Source organism: Haliotis cracherodii, unplaced genomic scaffold (assembly GCF_022045235.1).
Source record: "Haliotis cracherodii isolate W230 unplaced genomic scaffold, xgHalCrac1.p SCAF_16, whole genome shotgun sequence".
Taxonomy (NCBI): Eukaryota; Metazoa; Mollusca; class Gastropoda; order Lepetellida; family Haliotidae; genus Haliotis; species Haliotis cracherodii.
Genome location: NW_027266271.1, coordinates 13,727,632 through 13,749,376, shown reverse-complemented (window position 1 = coordinate 13,749,376; position 21,745 = coordinate 13,727,632). Strand labels below are relative to the sequence as shown.

The window sequence follows — 21,745 nt, the reverse complement described above, 5'->3', positions numbered from 1 at the left end:
TACGGCCCTCTTTCTATCCCTCTGCCAATCACCAGCCTTCGCCTATCCCCGCTCCCCCCGCCCCCAACACACCCCAACCCCTCCCTCCATCCCAACTTCCTACCATCAATCACCAGCCTCCGTTCATCCACACCGCCTATCCTACCCTTCCGTCAATCACCACATCGTCTAACTCCACCCGTCCATCCCACCCGTCTGTCCATTAGCACCTATTCATAACCACCTACCCACCCATCGGACCATCCGTCCATGTCTACCCCTCCGTCTATCCTCACTGATCCGCTCATTCCCAACCTTTCTCTGTACCCCTCCACCCACCGCCCATTCTCACTCTCCTTCCATACCATCTGTCCACACTCCACCCTCCGTCTATCCTCAACCTCCTTCAATACCGTCTGTCCACTCTCCACCCATCGCACATCCTCACCCTCCTTCCATACCTTCTGTCCACTCTCCACCCACCGCCCATCCTCACCCTCCTTCCATACCTTCTGTCCACTCTCCACCCACCGCCCATCCTCACCCTCCTTCCATACCTTCTGTCCACTCTCCACCCACCGCCCATCCTCACCCTCCTTCCATACCTTCTGTCCACTCTCCACCCACCGCCCATCCTCACTCTCCTTCCATACCCTCTGTCCACACTCCTTCCCCTTCCATCCTCATTCTCCTTCCATACCCCTCCGTCCACACTCCACCCTCCGTCCATACCCCTCTGCCCATTCTCCAACCTCCGTCCATTCCCACCCGCCCGTCCCCACCAGTCCATCCTCATCCGTCTATTACCACCCCTCTGACCACTCTCCATCCACCGCCCATCCCTACCCGTCCATCCCCACCCCTCTGTCTACTCTCCACCCTCGATACGTTCCCACCCGTACATCCCGTGCATCCCCCCCCCCCCCCCCCTCTTCATCCACCTCCCTCATCAACTCCTTGACCCATCACTTACCAGGTCAACGTTATTCAAGGATTATCGTGATGTCTATGTACTTCTTTCACGAACAAAAGCCAAAGACCTCACACCTATATTTACCGACCATTGTACGAAAACCAATAACTCTAACACGAGGCGCGAAACGACGAGCCGATGGATGCCCAGCATCCCAGATGCAATCCAATGATTCATAGCTCACCGAATTGTCTCTGATCTCCCCACCCCTACCCCTATCACATCCCAAATTACAGCAGCCACACAAAGTGCATCACATAATCGTCTACAGTCCACGTCATTTCAAAGTAAAGATCGTGCCACGTGATTAATCGTCACAGTATCAATATTTGCCTAATACAATAATCCAAATGGATAGCAATTGATAAATTCAGGTTATCCAAACACGCTTGAGTAAGTGAAGGCAGCCGCAAAGACGAGCTGAATACGGGGTGCGGTGCAGAGACCTGCCTATGACGGGGTCTCACGGATGCTGTGGAATATAGCGCGATAACGCATGGGAACACAAGTCTATGAAATATAAATAATACACCCTGAACAAACGCGTCATATTGACAGTACTGAGCGGCTGCTGGCAGCCCTGTAACAGTGTGTGCGAAGACCGAGGTTGAGAGAGAGGTAAGACTACACAACTGTCTTAACATTGATATAATGGCTTGGAATTTGATATTTTAAATTTTATTGATTATTTCATCAATTTGTTCCGGCTTCCGCAATTTATACAATTTGTCTTTTTAATTATTAGGGTTCTGTTTTCTCGTTGGGACAAAGAGATAGTCTCGTGTATGGATTGGTTCGTATCTCCTGTATTAAGTGTTGTCTTGTGTTCAGGGTCAAGTCCTTGTGAGATAAGTCATCCAACAGGGAAAAAAAAATACTTTTGTCCTATAGGTGAGAACCGGGGCGGTCGGGTAGCCTAGTGGTTAAAGCGTTCGCTTATCACGCCTAAGACCCGGGTTCGATTCCCGACATGGGTACAATGTGTGAAGCTCATTTCTGGTGTCCCACGCCGTGATATTGCTGGAATATTGCTAAAAGCGGCGTAAAACAGTATTCACTCACTCATGGGTGAGAACCACAATTAAATGCCTGTTTCGAAAGTACGATCGAAATATTTCGCCATAGCAAACATTCTCTTCCCAGACTAATGTACGATAACTGTAAAATAAACCCTTAAAATGATCCTAAACACGGGGTTTGACTCATGATTCAGGGTTGTGTTTTGGGTCACACATCAGACCATCCCACCCGACCCAACACACTCACCAATTCCCCGCTTGAAATTAATTGTAGGTAATATAAAAAGGCCGTTTTCTATGGTTGTTTTAGCGTATACAGTACATGTTATCAATATTTGATTTAATGCCCGATGATGTGCTCTTTATTTCAACATGTTTAAATTCTAAACATACATAGACTATTAGGACAATCCACAATGATATGCATTTTGTCGTCAACATGTTCAAATTCTAAACATGTATAGATTATGGGGATGTTGTGTTGAGGTGGTGTTTAGGCTGTGGGACGACGGCTTAAATCATATGTTTCGACACTAAACGTGCTGTTTAGACCAAGTGGGTATTCCGATTTAAACACATTCCTAAAAATGTATTACACGTGTTTACACTCTAAACACATTTGTCACGGTGTAGTTCTTATCATGTATATATTAACGAAATACTATATATTTATCGAAACAAACGACGACTATTATTTCAGTTGAGGAAAATGTGGTGTAATTTCACTCTTGTGTAAGACCTCTTTATGTCAGAACAACTCAGAGTTTGACTCCATAGTGTTAAGAGTGAGTGAGTGAGTGAGTGAGTTTTGTTTAACGCCGCTTTTAACAATATTCCAGTTATATCGCGGCGTGTCAGCTTAATGTGGGAGGAAAGCCCGAAGTGATGCAGGTCTCAGACGTTTACCACTTCGGTGAAACCCACAAGCACGGGTATGGTGCTGACAAACCTAGAAACATAATCGGGGCGAACCGGGATTCGAACCCACAATCATAGGTTTCTGGCGTGTCCAAGGGACGCAACTCTGCACAGCGAATCGCGGCGCCTAGACGACTGGGCCACCCGTGCCCCCCCCCCCCCCCCCCCCCCCCCCCCCCCCCCATTGTGTTAAGAGCAAGATCAGTAGAGCATATGTTCTTGTTTGTGTCAAATTATTTATCACATCCCATGTTAGTAACTCTCTCTGTATTTTATCCTTAAAATATACGCGAATGCCAGTAACCCTGACAACGGTTAATACACGTATAATAATATAAAAAAGCGATTGTCATCGATTGGGGCGACTTCCAGGGCCCTAAACCTGAATCTTCAATTAAAAAGGTGATTTATTATTTAGCATGTCAATTTCGGTCTCTGGTTATGAAATACATCTTTAAATTCAAGTAATGTCAATTTCGGTCTCCTGTTAAGAAATACATCTTTAGAATCAAGCAATGTCAATTTCGTTCTCCTGTTATGAAATGCATCTTTAAAATCAAGTAATGGCAATTGCGGTCTCCTGTTATGATATACATCTTTAAAATCAAGTAATGTCAAATTCGGTCTCCTGTTATGATAAACATCTTTAAAATCAAGCAATGTCAATTGCGGTCTCCTGTTATGAAATACATCTTTAAAATCAAACAATGTCAATTTCGGTCTCCTGTTATGAAATACATCTTTAAAATCAAGCAATGTCAATTTCGGTCTCCTGTTATGAAATACATCTTTAAAATCAAGTAATGTCAATTTCGATCTCCTGTTATGAAATACATCTTTAAAATCAAGTAATGTCAATTTCGATCTCCTGTTATGATAAACATCTTTAAAATCAAGCAATGTCAATTGCGGTCTCCTGTTATGAAATACATCTTTAAAATCAAACAATGTCAATTTCGGTCTCCTGTTATGAAATACATCTTTAAAATCAAGCAATGTCAATTTCGGTCTCCTGTTATGAAATACATCTTTAAAATCAAGTAATGTCAATTTCGATCTCCTGTTATGAAATACATCTTTAAAATCAAGTAATGTCAATTTCGATCTCCTGTTATGAAATACATCTTTAGAATCAAGCAATGTCAATTTCGGTCTCCCGTTATGAAATACATCTTTAAAATCAAACAATGTCAATTTCGGTCTCCTGTTATGAAATACATCTTTAAAATCAAACAATGTCAATTTCGGTCTCCGTTATGAAATACATCTTTAAAATCAAGCAATGTCAATTTCGGTCTCCTGTTATGAAATACATCTTTAAAATCAAGTAATGTCAATTTCGATCTCCTGTTATGAAATACATCTTTAAAATCAAGTAATGTCAATTTCGATCTCCTGTTATGAAATACATCTTTAGAATCAAGCAATGTCAATTTCGGTCTCCTGTTGTGAAATACATCTTTAAAATCAAGCAATGTCAATTTCGGTCTCCGTTATGAAATACATCTTTAAAATCAAGCAATGTCAATTTCGGTCTCCGTTATGAAATACATCTTTAAAATCAAGCAATGTCAATTTCGGTCTCCGTTATGAAATACATCTTTAAAATCAAGCAATGTCAATTTCGGTCTCCGTTATGAAATACATCTTTAAAATCAAACAATGTCAATTTCGGTCTCCGTTATGAAATACATCTTTAAAATCAAGCAATGTCAATTTCGGTCTCCGTTATGAAATACATCTTTAAAATCAAGCAATGTCAATCTCGGTCTCCGTTATGAAATACATCTTTAAAATCAAGCAATGTCAATTTCGGTCTCCGTTATGAAATACATCTTTAAAATCAAGCAATGTCAATTTCGGTCTCCGTTATGAAATACATCTTTAAAATCAAGCAATGTCAATTTCGGTCTCCTGTTATGAAATACATCTTTAAAATCAAGCAATGTCAATTTCGGTCTCCGTTATGAAATACATCTTTAAAATCAAGCAATGTCAATTTCGGTCTCCGTTATGAAATGCATCTTTAAAATCAAGCAATGTCAATTTCGGTCTCCGTTATGAAATACATCTTTAAAATCAAGCAATGTCAATTTCGGTCTCCGTTATGAAATACATCTTTAAAATCAAGCATTCGTATTTCGAACTGATTTTTATTACAGTTTCGATCACAGGCAATGGTCAAATGTAAAGTGAAATTTCGAGGAGATGGTTTAAGATATTTCACTTCGTGAATAATTAAAAAGGGTGGGGACGGGTGTCAGATATAACCCCTTTGTGTCATAATGCATTTTAATTATAAACAGACAGGGGTGAGTGAGTCTGGTTTTACTCTTTAGCAATATTTCAGCAATATCACGGCGGGGGACATCAGAAATGGGCTTCACACATTGAACTCATTTGGGAATCGAACCCGGGCCTTCGGCGTGACGAGAGAACGCTTGAACCACAAGGGTACCCTGCCGCCCTACACAAAGTAGAACAACGCCGTTTTGCCAAAGGAAAATGTACTGTAGCTTCATTGATCGTATGTTACGACATCAATTACCAGTAGGCAAGAATATCAAGAGTATTAGAACTGAATCACGATAACTTATTTCTTGAACTGACTACCGCACATGTCTCTCGGCTTATTTCCTGTATTTTTATCCTTCGAACAATAATATTGTAATAGTAATGTTCTGTATACTTGCAATAACACGTTCTCTGACATACAAATCCCATTGTCCAGGTACAGATCGTCCCGTGCTCGTGGGTTTCACCGAAGTGGTAAACGTCCGATACCTGTATCACTTCATCATTTCATCACATTAAGTCACGATATGGCTGAAATACTGCCAATGTGACGTTAAATCTTAACTCACTAACTCACTCATCACATTAAGCCGTGATATAACTGGACTACTGTTAAAAACGGCGTTAGATCCAACTCACTACACTACAGATCGACCGTCGTCGTAGAAAATTACAAATCTATTCGTGTGCGGATTCCGGGTTAGAATGGGCCCCCAGCAGCCTATGCATGTCTTAGTGGCGACTCATGGGATTGAGTGGTCCGAATCGGCGAGTTGCATCGCACCCCGATGACGTGGATCGTTGCTCGGTCACTTGATTGTCTCGCTCGATTGTTTACAGGCCGCCAAGGTATGACTTCAATATTAATTGTGAGACGTTAACAACAAACAAACTAACTAAAAAACACATATCTGTGTACACGTTCTTGAATTGTTTCCGCACATATTTGGCATAGGACTACAATAATTCATTGCTTCTGTTTATCATGTTTAATTCAGAGAATATTTGTTTCAGATTTCGGAGTCTTAAATATGAAGTCGTCCCTCTTTATAGCACTGCTAGTGGCAACATGTCTGGAAGTCTGCAGAGCACAGACAGGTAAGGTACTTCTCGCTCGTGGTAATGCCATTCTTAAAATACAAACGTAAAATTATATTTAGAATATATATCTGCCCCTGCTGCTGAGCAAAATTGCAACGGCGACACTCATGGTTACTAAACCATTGCCGTCTTGCATTACAATGGCGATAAACCTTCTGTTGAATGCTAAGACGTGTCTCGTCCATTCGGCACCGTCAGAGAATGTGTGATGACAAGGTCCATATTTGGTCACCTAAAAATGGCTTTCAAATATATTTTGGGGCGACAATTATCACACATGTCCATCTGGCTTACAAGAAGCATTTGTTCGTTTTACCAATTAAGTTTCTAACATACTAGAGTACAAAATCAAGTTTAAATTAAATACAAATGCCAATTGTTCCAACTTCAAAAGAACATTTAACTGTAAGCAAGCCTGGGACAAAATCTCCTCAGAATATCAACTCAAAGGTTTGCCTATGTTCATATATTTGAAAACCACTTACGATAGAAGCCTACAGTAGACACAGTCTAGCCTTACCTGTACAGATCCAACACTTGGAACACAACGGTCTTATTCTTATTCATATGAATAAAACTGTTAGCATTTTTATAAATAAAATTCTAGAACGTTGTTTTTAAATCTTGAATTGTGTACATGTAGTTTGCTACAAATGGTCCTTATCAAACACATCGTGATTTTATCATGAGCATAGGTGCCAGTTATATGTAGGTATGGTTTCAAATTATAAAGGATATTCTTGAACGTTCAACTTTTTATGATTTGACAACAATATAAGGAGGGGGGGGATCGACAAAAAATCACCTGTCCCAGAAAAAATAAATATGTAAATATGTGATTGAGCTTCAGAGAAAAAAACAGAAATTGTCTGCCACAAAACCCCAACATTACATATGTCCGGCACAAAATATCATATAGACACTTTGTCTTAAGTAGCTCAGTGACACATATGACATTTATGTGATGAACTACAGTATAGCGCAGTTCTGTGACTGAAACATACGCCTTCCTGTGTTGGCGTCACACCCAGTTGGCAAACAGTACAATAAAAAGACTTGTTTCAGTTGAAGCATGCAACGTATGTACATTTTACATGCAAAATAAATATGTTTTAGTGTGTCATCTTCGACGTGTCATTCACAGGACAATAGTTTTAAACAATAAATCAATTCGTCATAGCAACAAGCATCATCATGTAAGTTCTATCTACCCGAAAGTCAGATGTTGATACAATGTATAGAAAACATATCTGTAGTGTGTCACCAAACATGGGAGGCAGCTGTCGCCAACAGCAACGGCTGTTATAGATCAATGAGCACAAATTAATACACGCGTATAATTGAAGAAGTGTGTGAAGGTGATAGTGAGTGCTCTTGTCGCATAGCGGACGGCGGTTCATTTCCAGGCCTCATCACAAACAGATATTATATTGTAGTCTCGGCTAAATCGATATACAATAAATTATAAAACAGGTTCCTAAAAACATACAAATATAAAAACATGGCTAAACAATTTGGAGTTATGAGAGACTTATATATTAAATACTCTACGTGTATATGTACGTATATGTTACGTATATGATTCACCTGCACAATTTACTAATTGCTAAATATTTCAAATTGATTGAAACCTCTGTCCAATTATTTGACAGATTTTCTAAAAATTATTAAGATTATTAACGGGCTTAAAGCATAACAATAAACTATTATGCTAGGATTAGAAGCCAAAATATATACTTTGACTTCCGGTTTTTTTAATCCTATCATTTTCAGTCACTGGGTGATGAAGTGCAACATAACAATAGTCGGAATTCGTTATCAAAATAAAATAACTGTACCAACTCTTCAATCAATTTGTATAATGACTGCTATATTAGGGGTTTGTAAATTGCCAAACCGAAAAAGATCATTCATTTTAAACATGGACTGATTTTACACACTTACAAACAGTTCAGAAGTTAACCGAGGTCAACTGGGATTCGAACACACAGTCACAGGTTTCTGGTGTGCCTAAGGGACGCAACTCCGCACAGCGAATTGAGGAGCCTGAGTGGACAGGGCCTCCCGTGACCCCTACCTCGAGATATAACGCAGTCAGTTTTACCTATATTGTACAGATACTATGGTCCATACCACTATACATTATGATTTCATGTTTTTGCACAGGCAGCGTCTTCAACTGCAAGAACCCCGGTAACGACTGTATTAACGGAGGAGTGTGCGACTACACCAACGGTATTTGCCAGTGTATTACTGGCTTCGAGGGAGAGAGCTGCCACATAACTTCAGGTAACGCTCTTCCACAAACATACATTCTACAACATTTCATGTTTTCACAAGTTTCATTTTTATAATTAATTTAGAATTATATAATCAAGATAACTGCTGCATTTCCATACGTAACTGATGATGTATTGATCCTTGGGTGTTCCTGGGTTAACGTAACTTAACTTTTTGTTATGTTTTGGTAAATAATATTCAATTTGGTTTTATGACTGACTGACATAATCTTCAGTTTTATTATCCGAGAGAAGGGAACATAGAGAGGGTGAGGTGGATGGGGGTGCGGGGGGGGGGGGCATTTAGGCCAAAACATGTTACGTAAAATGGGGCTTAGATATGTTACAGTTTTAATGCTAATTACTGAACGTTTATGCACGGATACAGCAAGTCAAAAACGGCAATATTTTTCTACTTCTTCAATAATAACGGAATCCCGCTTTCAAGAAAACGACAAATGTTTAACACAAGCGTCCACTATTTATTAATAGATGCATAGTAAATGGTATTTTGCTAATTATGTGTTTATCGTTTATGAGTAAAACATGTTAGCGAAAATCTTAATCTAAACAAAAGAATATTGTTGATGATACAATGTTTCGGTTGGAACTCGCATGTGCCACGGAAAGGAAAGAAACGATAGCCATTTACTGTTAACTCACACGTTTCCGACTACAAGTGAAAAGTCACGTGTGAGAACACACATATCCCCAGTGTCACGATGCCTTTATTGCCTGTTGCATACGTAAATGGAACAGCTCCATCTTATCTCAACGACCTTGTCCACGTGTGCCAGCCATCTAGGAAATTGCGGTCTGGTGACAAACTTCAGCTGGTCACTCACCCAGACCTTGTCCACGTGTGCCAGCCATCTAGGAACTTACGGTCTGGTGACAAACTTCAGCCGGACACTCACACAGACCTTGTCCACGTGTGCCAGCCATCTAGGAACTTACGGTCTGGTGACAAACTTCAGCCGGACACTCACACAGACCTTGTCCACGTGTGCCAGCCATCTAGGAACTTACGGTCTGGTGACAAACTTCAGCCGGACACTCACACAGACCTTGTCCATGTGTACCAGCCTTCCAGGAACTGAAACTGGAAACTGAAATCCTTTGGTGCCAGAACCTTTTAAGTAACTGCTGCCAAAAAATGGAATGCTCTTCCAATTGCCCTCAAAACAAACCCATCACTTTATATTTTCAAGTCAGGGCTTAAAACATTTTTGTTTGATAACTATATTTAACTTTTGTTTACATAATTATGTATGTTTTGTCTGCGCTTTGAGCGTGCTTTGTTGCGTGGTCGTTGGCACATTAGAAGAATTATTATTACTGTTAAACATGAAAACCTTTCGGACCGTTGTGTATGCTGCAGCACCATATGTATTTGGCGGTAGCAGTCGTTACTGTGCCACAGATAGCAGTATTGGCATGCAGAAGATATAATTTATTAACAACAAGAAGGGTTTATAAAAATGTAAAACCTTCTTTGGTATGACTGTTTGTAATCTACGGTAAACGTTGTTGCCGTTATTGACTATTGCCGTTTTCGATGCATTCCCCATACACGTCGTCAAAGGCGAAGCAGCTGTTTCATTCACTCATATAACGTTCTTCACGTCAGGCATAGAAAACCATATTGACTAAATAAACCGTTTCCTAAAATAGCTTATTAGATTTCTTTATCTTCCAATAGTTAAAAAATATTCAAGATGATAATAATTAACAATTGAGAACGGTTTACTCAGGGTGTGTCATAGAACATCTACCGTTGAGAAATGTATAAGTGTTTATATAGGCAGCTGAGAGGGCACGGCTTCTAAAGATGTATACAATATGGAGAGATGTCTTTAGAGGTATATAATAGGGGAGTGGCCTACATCGTCACAGACTGTAACCCATCTTTACTATTAGCCCTCTGTCCTACCCTGCCAGATGCAATACAGCCTAAACTTAACATCCTATTAGGGGATTTATATAAGTTTACACCTACCTTTTCAACAACTGAAAAAAAGTATGTAAGCTCTTGATGACAATCATCTGTGTGTATTTCTCTGTTTTGTAGCCAACAAGTGCACAAGCCTCAACTGTGGAGTCAATGGCGTGTGCGAGAGACGGTCTGGGTTGGACCAGTGTGTGTGTAACGCTGGCTACTCGGGGGGTGCCTGTGAGAACGCGCCCAGTAAGTAGATGGGCATCAGACACGTGCCGAAAACAAAAGCTTCATCAAACATATGCGTCCATACTTCAAGTTTAATTTCAAATTGTAAAGCTGGGTTACTACCGTATGATACCCGTGAAGGTCCAGGTTAGAATAGGTCTTCAGCAACCCATACTTGCGGCGACTAACGGGATCGGGTGTTCAGGGTCGCTGACTTGATTGATGCATGTCATCGTATCCCATTTGCGGGATAGAACGATACTGGTGATGTCCTTCACTAGATTGTCTGGCCCAGACTCGACTATTTATAGACCGCCGTCATATAGGTGGAATTTTGCTAAGTGCGGCTTTAAACAACTAAGAGCAAAAGAAAATCCTATGTAATTGGGTTAATCCTAAATTCATTTTGTAATTGTGTTTTGGCTGCCATAACTGTTTTTAAATAATTACGTCATGCAGGTACAGGGGGAAAAGTTCAAACAAAATGATAATTGTAATAACACATAACAATGTGGTGGTGATGATGATGATGATGATGATGATGATGATGATACATTGACAATTATGATGTTATTCCAGTGAATTGCCAGTGTCTCTCAGATAGAATGATCGTTTCCATGACGCCCCCTGGGGACTTTTCTAACGGCGAGGGTTACGTTGAGAACTTCGGGTGAGTCAGGGAAGCAGACAAGACACTTCACCTTGAGTTAAACCTAAGTCATCTTACACAAAGAGTCACACTGTAACCTTAGATTCCAGGTCACCGAAAAAGAGTGACCCCCTTCACGGGAAAAAACTTTCAATTCTATTTTATCATTTAGCTCTGATATCTATCGTTTCAATTCACACAATCAAAAGAACATATGTCCAATAAGGGGTAATTAAATATTAACTCGTGGTAAACTAGGAGAAACAACGCCTGAAGAATTATGCTATGTTCGTTTCCAATGACGTGTGACATATTCGGCATCCCGTTGTCTTATGAATCAGCTCCATTATAAATTTCATACACGGATCCAGAAGAGATGTGCAGGGTACGCATCATCCCGACCCATCTTGAAGCATAATCAGTCGCAATATTGTTGATTCAGCTTAAAGTCAATATTTACACAAGAAGCATACTAATAAGTTGGCGTGGGAAAAGCCATAAAAGTAATTCACTTGATGACTTGCTCAACAAAAAAAGCAATTCCATGACTAATTTTGGCTAGCGAAAATAATATATTTTTCCAGATTGTTGTGATATTTTTTTAATTATTTTAAGGTTTTAAGTACACCTTTCTTTAAAAAACCTGCGCACAACCCCTTCCAATAAGTTGTATCCGCGCTTGAATTTACGATGGAGCTATCGTTAAGGGATATTCGTTTAGACTCCGATTCGATTCACACGTGGTTAAGATATAGGTGTGTGTGAGAGAATGTCGGTGCTGACCAATGAGGTGAACCTTATTGCGGAACAATATTTCACGTTACTGTGTCTTGTAATAAACTGCCTTGAACAAATATATTTCACCTTGATTTAACATTCCCACATTTTGTAATCTCTACATAGTGCACAATCCGAATGTAACACGGTGCCCACCGGCAGAGGCAACACCCACGACATCACCCTCAACTACTTCACCAGCAGGTGCGGCTCAGTCACCAGGAGAGATCTAACGGTAAACAAACCTCATCGGCATATAATGAAGCAGTTCAAAAACGCAGTTTGAAGTTATTAAATCTATTATTTGCGTGAAAAAAAGTTTTTCTTCGCTGATTAATTTTGTACAGTGTTTATGTTTCTGTCATGCATTGGGAACTATATTTTAGGACTATATTTTTAAGGGACATTTCTTGTTTCTTCGCACGTTTTGCGTGGTCAATATCTGGCATATTTTTGTTGTTGTGCAGAAAATGGACTATAAAGGCACCGTGGCCATGACGTGCCTAAAAGAATAATAAATGCAAGGAACACACAAACACACACAGAGTCTTGCACACAGTCTCACACACACGCGCAAACCCACAATCTCTCTCACACACACACAGTCCTGCTGACACGCAAACACACACAGACACAAACAAATACACAGACAAACACACACTCACAGACAATCACACACACACACACACACACAGACAGTGACACCCACACAGACAGTGACACCCACACCCACACACGCGACCAATCACTTCCACACAGAGAGAGAGAGAGAGAGAGAGAGAGAGAGAGAGACACAGGCAGTGACACACAGACAGTGACACAAACACACACACACGCACTCATACACACACAGACACACACACACACGCACACGCGCACACACACACACACGCACACACATACACAGACTGACAGACACACACACACGGAACGGAACACATTCTACGCAGGATATATCTACAAACACGGATTCTGTTCGACTGCAGTAGGATGTTTTGGGGTTAATCCGAATATCGGAAAATCAAGGTAATGCATAAGGCAACTCACCCTGAAAGGTCAGTGAATGTGTATGCACCTGTGTGGTAACACGTGCTGTGGTGGAAGACGACGAATTCCTTAAATTCACGTTCCCTGTTGCAGTCGGGCTATGCGTATACCCGCTACTTCATCTACCGCTACAGCAGAATCATCCGCACCGGCACCGACATCCGCTTCCAGTGCAACTGCATCTTCGACCCCAGTAACAACGTCCTCTACGCCAGCTTTGGAAACATCAACCCAAATGACTTGTACGTTCATGGTTTGATGAGTGTCCTGGTTTATGAAATATCATTTAAATATACAGTTATGTTACATAATATCCAGATGTACCCGTTTACTGCGTTGATAATAATCCTGCACAGAACATCCTTGTATCCGATCCGCACAGATAATGGAGGATTGGGTAACCTAGTGGTTAAAGCGTTCGCACTTCACGCCGAAAGCTAGGGTTTCATTCCACCATTGGAGCACATGAGGGAAGTCCATATCTGGTGTCCCCCGTGGTGATATTGCGGTAATGCCCCTGAAAGCACACTCACTCAGTTCATACAAGATGTATAAGATAAAACACTCCTCCGAGGTTTAGGATGAAAATGTTATATCGCGAGCGAGGGAAAAGCCGACGTCAAGGTTTTACATTTTTTAATAAAAACCGAGGAGGCGTGTTCTATCCAAATTATGAACTGTCTAAATGCCAGAAATACCAGAAAAAATCGACAAATCTTATAGTGAAACATTACAGTGTATTGCGGTATAAAAGGAATTCGCTCAAAGCGTGCGAGAGCAAAACCACGTGCAACATGGACTAGCTGGACTCATGACATGATGAACTTCTCATCACCTGCCCCGTCAGCTCAGTGGGCAAACGGTGGGTTACAAAAATTAACACGATATGTGAAGTTGCATGTTCGTTTCACGTCACTGAATTTTTATGTTAAAAAAATTGTGATTTTTAACCAATCATCAAACACAAGTGCGTTCTCATCAAGAGGCAATTTTATAAATCATAAATTGTAAAACATCGATATTACAATTGAAATGTATTCATCAAGTCCCTGGCATTCCACTTAAACGACCCGGGATTGATGATATTGCCTGCCTTGAAAGTTTACAAAAATTTAGAAGAACCTTCTGTAACTGTGACGTCATCAGAGGTTTACAAGTTAACGTGTTAAACCCAATTCAAACCCCATGTTCTCTACACGGTGATTGCCATGTCCTTCCAAACAAGTTCGAATCCCGGTTCGCCCCGATTATATTTCTAGGTTTGTGAGCACCATACCCGTGCTCGTGGGTTTCACCAGAGTGGTAAACGTCTGAGACCTGCATCACTTCGGGCTTTCCTCCCACATTAGGCTGACACACCGTGATAGAACTGGAATACAATTCAAAACGACGTTAAACCCAACTCGCTCATCCAAACAGGAAACTTATAATCGATTTAGCCTCTTCGAAAGACTTATCAGCATTGAATTATTCACGTAATAGAAATACAATGCCAGTGTGTCTAGTTTTTCATGACGTGTCGTGTTAACGTGATGACGTTACATTCCCAGGGGAAACCTAATCTTCCAAAACACCACCAACTACATCTCACCCATCACCTACACCATGACCAACAACGTGGGTCAAGCCATCACCTCAGCCTCAGCGCTCAAGATCGGAGATGAAGTCGTGCTCACCTTCATCACAGATGGAGGTCAGTGATGTAACGATGTAACCTATCACAATAGCAGAGGTCCTGTCCAATAACAATATGCAGATGTTTCGGGTCAATAGCAGATGTCAAGGTCCTATCCAAATAACAATATGCAGATGTTTCGGGTCAAGGTCATGACCATTAGTATATGCCCTATACATTAAGATATCACATGTGATTCGTCTTTTGTCTGCTTTACATATCCGTGAATTAGGAGTCCGGGGTAAATAGGTCCATGGCATCCCATTTGTTGTAAGAGTTGACTTATGTGTATTGGATGGTCACAATGTGCGACAAAGCAGACTGTTGGGGGCTGGGCTGGCGTGTGTGGCTATGTTTGGTCTCTTCTGGAGTTAGCTAACTTTCAAGATCATTTGTATTGTATAGTTCTTTTCTTAGGACAGTTGCCTTGTTTCGTGAGATATATATGTCACCCCTTTAGTTTCTTTAACCGTTTTGTTTCCTGTGTCCAGGTTACTGCGCTGTGTTCGACAGACTGGTGGCCACCAACCCCTCCACAGCTGAAGAGGCTGTGCTCTTAGATAGTGGGTCAGTTGGTGTCCCTAGTATCATAGGTCATTCACCTAGCAACACAGGTCATTCACCTGGCAACACCGGTCACACACCTACCAATACAGGTCATTCGCCTGGCAACACAGGTCATTCACTTAGCAACACAGGTCATATACCTAGCAACACGGGCCATACACCAAGTAACACAAATCATATATTCCAGTGTTAGGGGTTTTCGAACACTTAAGAAGCATTCGTAAATTTCTCTTTAAACCAAGCCACCATCTGAGTATTTAAAATATCTGTGTAACGCTATACCCCATGTAATAGCGCGATAAACATGGCTGTCCGAAAACCTATGATGTCCGAAAACCTGTGATGTCCGATGATACCTAGCAACACGAGTAATACATCTAACAACATGGGTCGTACACCTAGCAACACGGATCGTACACCTGGCAACAAAGCTCATACACTCTTGGTCTGACACAATTTGGCTTTTCCAAAATGCATACACGCGTTTTCGATTTGCGAATATCACAAAAGCCCTAAGACCGAGAGTCATTTCTATTCATTCTGGTATTCATACACAACAGTGCACAGAACATACAATATGTCAGGGTGGACGCTACTTTCTCTGACTGAATGTGTCTCATCGGCAGATGCGTGACAGCTCTCGGCAAGTCGGTGGTCAAGCCTGACCCGATCTACAACTCTGACCTGTCTCAGTGGACAATCAGCCTGTATGCCTTCCTCTTCGACAACAGCAATGCCCTCCGACTCGCCATCTTCTACCGCAGCAGTACCGACCGCACCCAGTGCTCACTACCAGTATGTTTTGAAATCTAGCCTTCGCGGATACGCCTACAAAGAATTATAACATCCTTTATATCTCCAGGGCTAGCATTACGGTTAACCTGCACTAACCCCTGGATCCATTCATGTGGTTCTTGCAATCTCAAATTACCCGACCTTGATTTCCATTTGCCAGTTTGATTGGCTATGCTACTAAGTCTAACGGACCAATGAGAGTACGAGTTACAAAGCTGCCTCAATGTTGGATTGACCAGTTCCATTGATTAGAATCGAGTTTTGACAGGCAAAAGAAAGCCCTCAAATATCCTTTTGATGGAAAGGATGTCTTCAAGGCCATTAAAAATGGCGGTGGATTTGGTTTATAGGTAATACGAGTTACCTCCCTTACCCTTTTCCTTGAAATCCCTTATGTCGACGTTTGATTGGTCGGCAAAATGTTAACGAAAATCAAGGTCGGGTAATTTGCGATCGCAAGAACCACGGGATTTGATATAGGGGTTAGAGTAGGTTTACCGAAATGCTAGCCCTGGAGAGATAGAGGACGAACGTATACAGACATATATGTACGTATTATACAGGGAACATTTGACATTGATGTATCACCAGAATTATATTTATGTGAGAGGGAAGCCCGAATTGATTCCGGTCTTAGGCGTTCCGACTTTGTTGAATCAACGATATTGGGGTAGTGCTAAAATCAGTGAAAGTAACCCATCATGTTTTCATGGGGGTACATTGCAATAAGATCCCAAGCATTCTAACTACTGGTTCAAGCGTCTAGAACCATAATACCCTTGGTGACTCGTCATCTTTCAATATTAGTTCTATTCTTGTAGTAAAGTGTTACCAGATGTTCCGCTATACATGAACGTTTAATATCTTTATGCAAGGCGTGTACAAAGAAGGTGGAGATGGATGTTTCAGGGGTAAGCACAAACATATATTTGTAAGTGAAATGATGCTGTCACAAAGAGATTTAAGGTTGTATTTATTGCGCCCCTAGACTTGCCCCGCTAGTGGAAGAAAGAGGAGAGATACTGCTGAAGCGGCAAAAGAGAATGACGGCGTTATCAACCAGACCATCTACATCAACACGCCATACGAACAAAGCGGATTCACAGGTACGAGCGGTGTTCGCGGACTGCTATTAGAGTCATGTTGCCCTGATCAAGGACACAAGACATCAGTGTCTGACGTGCCTCATACGAATCGTCCATACCCCATACTACGTTTATAACGAACAGGCTTATAACGAACTGGCGGCTTTTACGAACTGTTTTTTTGTCCCGTCCATTTGCTGTGAATATGCTGTATATAAGCTTATAACGAACTACTGTAAGAAGGAACTAAAATTGGTGGTCCCTTTGAGTTCGTTTTAAACGTAGTTTACAGTAGATGGTTTCATAGATGGTCTGATGTAGCTCAACCTGTTTGACCTCCGTCAGACAACAAGTTGGCCTACTCGAGACGAACTAGGTGACCTATATGAAATCTCCAGTTTACCTACGTGAAACAGTCCTTCTGACAATCTGGGTAATGCAGAAGGTTGCAATGTTGGGGAGTCTTCATATTCTCCGAAACGTTATGCGTGGATTTGACTAGGAAGCGCTTCCGGGGAGAAGTCCCATTCGCTGTCTGGGCTGCGTGTTAAAGGGGCAAGGGCTCTGAGCTGATGATGAGCCTAACCAGCCTGACTGTGCCAGAATCACCCAAACCCTCTTTGCTGCATTTTTTATTTTAATCTGTAAATTAATACCCTGGTGTATTGGAGTAGAATACCATCGCATACATTACTCGCATCATCACCAACAACATTGTCATCTCACACCTCTTTACCCGTTGTTGCAGATCGAGAAGACAAGGAATGTACCATGTCAAGCAGCGTGATGATCGGACTCATAGCTCTGGCCGCCATTATCTGCGTGCTCCTTGTCGTCTGCTTCATATTTGGACTGCGCATGCTCATGGCCAGGAACAAAAACAAAACCGTGAACTAAACCAGGGAAAATATCGCCAGTGGTTTAAAAACAAAAACGATTTAAAGACACGAAATTTACATTTGCATAAAATGCATTAACTTTGTATTCATAAAATAATGCGACTGAGGCATGAATAAAGGCTTTTTTCATGACATCAGTCGACGTTGGTCAAGGTTCTGAAAAACATACACCTTCCCAGAAGGCACCAATGTGTGCAGATCAGACCTTCGTAAAAAAATGTGTAGAGTATTCCTGTTTGTCAAACCTGTTCTGTCTTTGACCTTCATTTTCTTACAATAAACCCACTCACGTATACTGACGATGTCGTTCTTTAACTTTGTATAACCTTCTCGAACTTATTGGAGATTTTGTACCACGGCTTTCCCCAAAATGTTTGATAATAGTCTGCGAACATCCCGAAATAATTGTTTCTGTTTTCATCGACCGCCTACGTGGCCCAGTGGTAGAGCGGAAGGTCCGGGGTTCGACCCGGCCGCATCACACCAAAAGACGTTAAAAGATGGTTCTCGTTGTTACCCAGCCTGGCGCTCGGTATTAAGGGATAAACAAGGACTGGTCGGCTCGGGGACAGTATACTGTGTCTAAGTGGGGTAGTCATTATAACTCTGGCATGGTATCTCAGTGGGCTAGCACTATAAAATCGGCATTAGCCCGGACTAGTACAAGCAGCCACAACCACATACACACGTGCATGCACGTCGCTATATAAGTGCAATAATCTTGGTTACGACGTTAAACACCATTTCACCTCACCTTCTTCTTTCATCGGCCTCCTGGATGTGAGGTTTACGACTGTGGGTGTTGCGATGATTGGCACTGTTGACAAACAAATAGTTACCGATATTGTTATGGTGGATCATTTGAAATATAAAATATCATGACTTTCCATGAGTTTCGCAAAGTATTAACTGTATCTCAATCCATATATATGTTGAGCAGTATATAATTTATCATGGAAATTACAATTTTATGTGAAGAATATGGTTTTCTATTTTGTTATCTAATTAATAATGCCGTAGACAACAACTCACTGGAGACTGAGGATCTACCTCCGGCCAATTAATGTAGCCCTGGCATCACGACCTTGAGGGCTATGTTACACTTTTCATGACCACCACCCCCACCTACCCACCCTAACACCCATCCAAACCTCCCTATAATAAACTACCAGTTCCCGAATTATATGTTTTTAATTGAAAAATAGAAATTATAACTGTCAGTTTTTCATGCACCTTTGGGAATAAGTTTGGCACCGAATGTATCTATTCGATCTTATGACCCCCTAGACACACCCCTCTCATCCGCTCCCCACCCCCTCCTAATAAATTATCAATCCCCAGGAATACACAGTTCGTATACCATTAAGCACAGTATCGTCAGTGAGGTCGGGCATGTATTTCCTTGTTAGGCACCAAGTGTATGACATGTTGTCAATGTTGTCAGGATTCAATATTTTGCAACTTTCCAACAATAATCATACCATGTTAAGTACATTTTCTTATATCCAGTAGAACACCCTTCCCTAAATTGTAATAATACTTTACTTGATTCGCATTTACAGTAATTAACGCGTTGTCTCATCGCCCTGTTTCTTAATGTAACATATATGCTTCAATAAAAAGGACTCGGTTTAATTTTCATTTCCTGAAATTGAAATTAAATACGAACAACCACGTTTGACTACCCGAGTTGTCTCCCCTGCGTAAGTGTGCACCAAGCTCCTTTCCAGCGCGTGACACCTTCGTAACCCTCTCGGTATAGAGAGCTGAGCTCCGCGAACGGGATATCGCTGTGGGGAGCTTGTGGGGTGCCCGAAGGGTAGAAAACATGACTAAAGTACTCACGGAAATGAAAAAAACCTGTTTTTTCTCATTTTAAAAATCGACACAAAGTGTTACGTAGCTGTAAATACGAAATAACAACTCGAAAAGTACTAGTCTGGATTTGCTAGTTTGATCTCAGTGAACAATACAAATTGTACTTTACAGGAGGTAATTTGTCGGCACTTTCAACATTTAAAAATAAAACCAGTTAAAATGAAACCAAATATAAGTCCAAATTGACATAGCAGAAACAGACTATAGGCATTATGCACCTGTTCTCACCTGTCGTCAAGGTTTGTCATAGGTCACCTTGATCTACTAGTACTTACACCTGGTTATGCCCAGTTTCACAATAGTCTGTTTTATTCACAATTTAACACACTTTTATGTGTAAAAGGCATAAAAGCATTTGATACGCTGTATTTGTGCCACGGCCCAATTAGTACTAATTTATTGTTTGAATATTTACATAATTTGTATGTTAACTTCATTTATTTAAGATCTGAGGTCGAAAAAACAGTGTTTTTTTCATTTCCGTGAGCACTTTAGTCTATATGTTTGACGCAGGCCTTAAACAATCCACAAAAATGCCGGTTGAATTAATTCTCATTGGACTACATTTCCCACATGCTATCTGCCAAACGTGTGTAAATTCCTGCTACACGTACAGCATATTGTACGACTCCTGTCAAGCTGGTTTAAAATAAAATCACAGTGGCTAACAGGTTTAGGAACATGAGATTTAAACACTATTTTTTCCAAAGAGGAATGGGATTGGTGAACAGGCAATGCCTATTTGAACACTTCTCCCTACAATGGTATTTAAACTGTACCTAAAATAGTATTAGGTTTAGATTAACTGTACCTACTATTGCAAAAATCATGATGCAAATATACAAGTCACACACTTACATATACCGGTGCATAGCATCCATGCACATATACATATACAAATATACGCTTGTACACACATACCACTACATACCAGCATATCACACATACAACCAACTATTAAATTGATGTAATGTTTTTTTTAAAAACCGCACATTTAAATTTTCAATCTTTTAGATTTTACAATAAATACGTGAGCAGGTTGTATAATAGCAAGGTCAAATATCAGTAGACGTTCTAGCATTTCCATATAATACTGAATCCAAGTCTTGTGCTGTAATACAGTAGCACATATTATCACGAAGACTGCAATTGTTAGGACGTGAAGTAATGTGTACGACTCTCAAAATCGTATCCACAAACGCAGGTTGTCGAATCATAAATGTGTTTGATGGCTTGTTTGTTTGCTGTTTAATACAGCACTCAGCAATATTCTGGTGGTCTGTATATAATCGAGTTTAGACCAAACAGTCCAGTGATTGACATCATGAGCATCGTTCTACGCAATTGTGATACGATGCCATGCATCAATGAAGTCACCCGATTCCGTTAGTCGCCTCTTACGACAAGCATTTAGTTGCCTCTTACGTCAGGCATGGGTTTCTGACGACCTTTTCTCTAATATGTCTGTGATGTGTGTGTGCATATAAATCACTACACCCTCACCTCGGGCGGGAGTGAATAATTTGACAGAAACCGGTACCTTGGTCTAATTTAAAGCCAAATACAGTAGTTTAGGATCTTCAGTTGTGGTGACACTTTTGTTGTGTGGACTCCGGTAAATCATTCCTCATTAACACTGTAT

The 21,745-nt window shown here is 40.9% G+C and overlaps 1 protein-coding gene across 1 annotated transcript; it reads left to right on the top strand.

Moving 5' to 3' along the window:
* The first annotated feature begins 1,395 nt into the window (after window positions 1-1,395).
* LOC139463849 (EGF-like domain-containing protein 2) lies at window positions 1,396-18,524 on the top strand. The gene is made up of 12 exons (XM_071245228.1): window positions 1,396-1,570; window positions 6,199-6,282; window positions 8,452-8,574; window positions 10,636-10,752; window positions 11,311-11,401; window positions 12,284-12,392; window positions 13,298-13,446; window positions 14,755-14,897; window positions 15,371-15,446; window positions 16,073-16,241; window positions 17,230-17,347; window positions 18,075-18,524. Exons 2-12 carry the CDS (start codon window positions 6,216-6,218, stop codon window positions 18,221-18,223), a joined length of 1,311 nt encoding a protein of 436 aa, XP_071101329.1. The 5' UTR covers window positions 1,396-1,570; window positions 6,199-6,215; the 3' UTR covers window positions 18,224-18,524.
* Window positions 18,525-21,745: the final 3,221 nt, after the last annotated feature.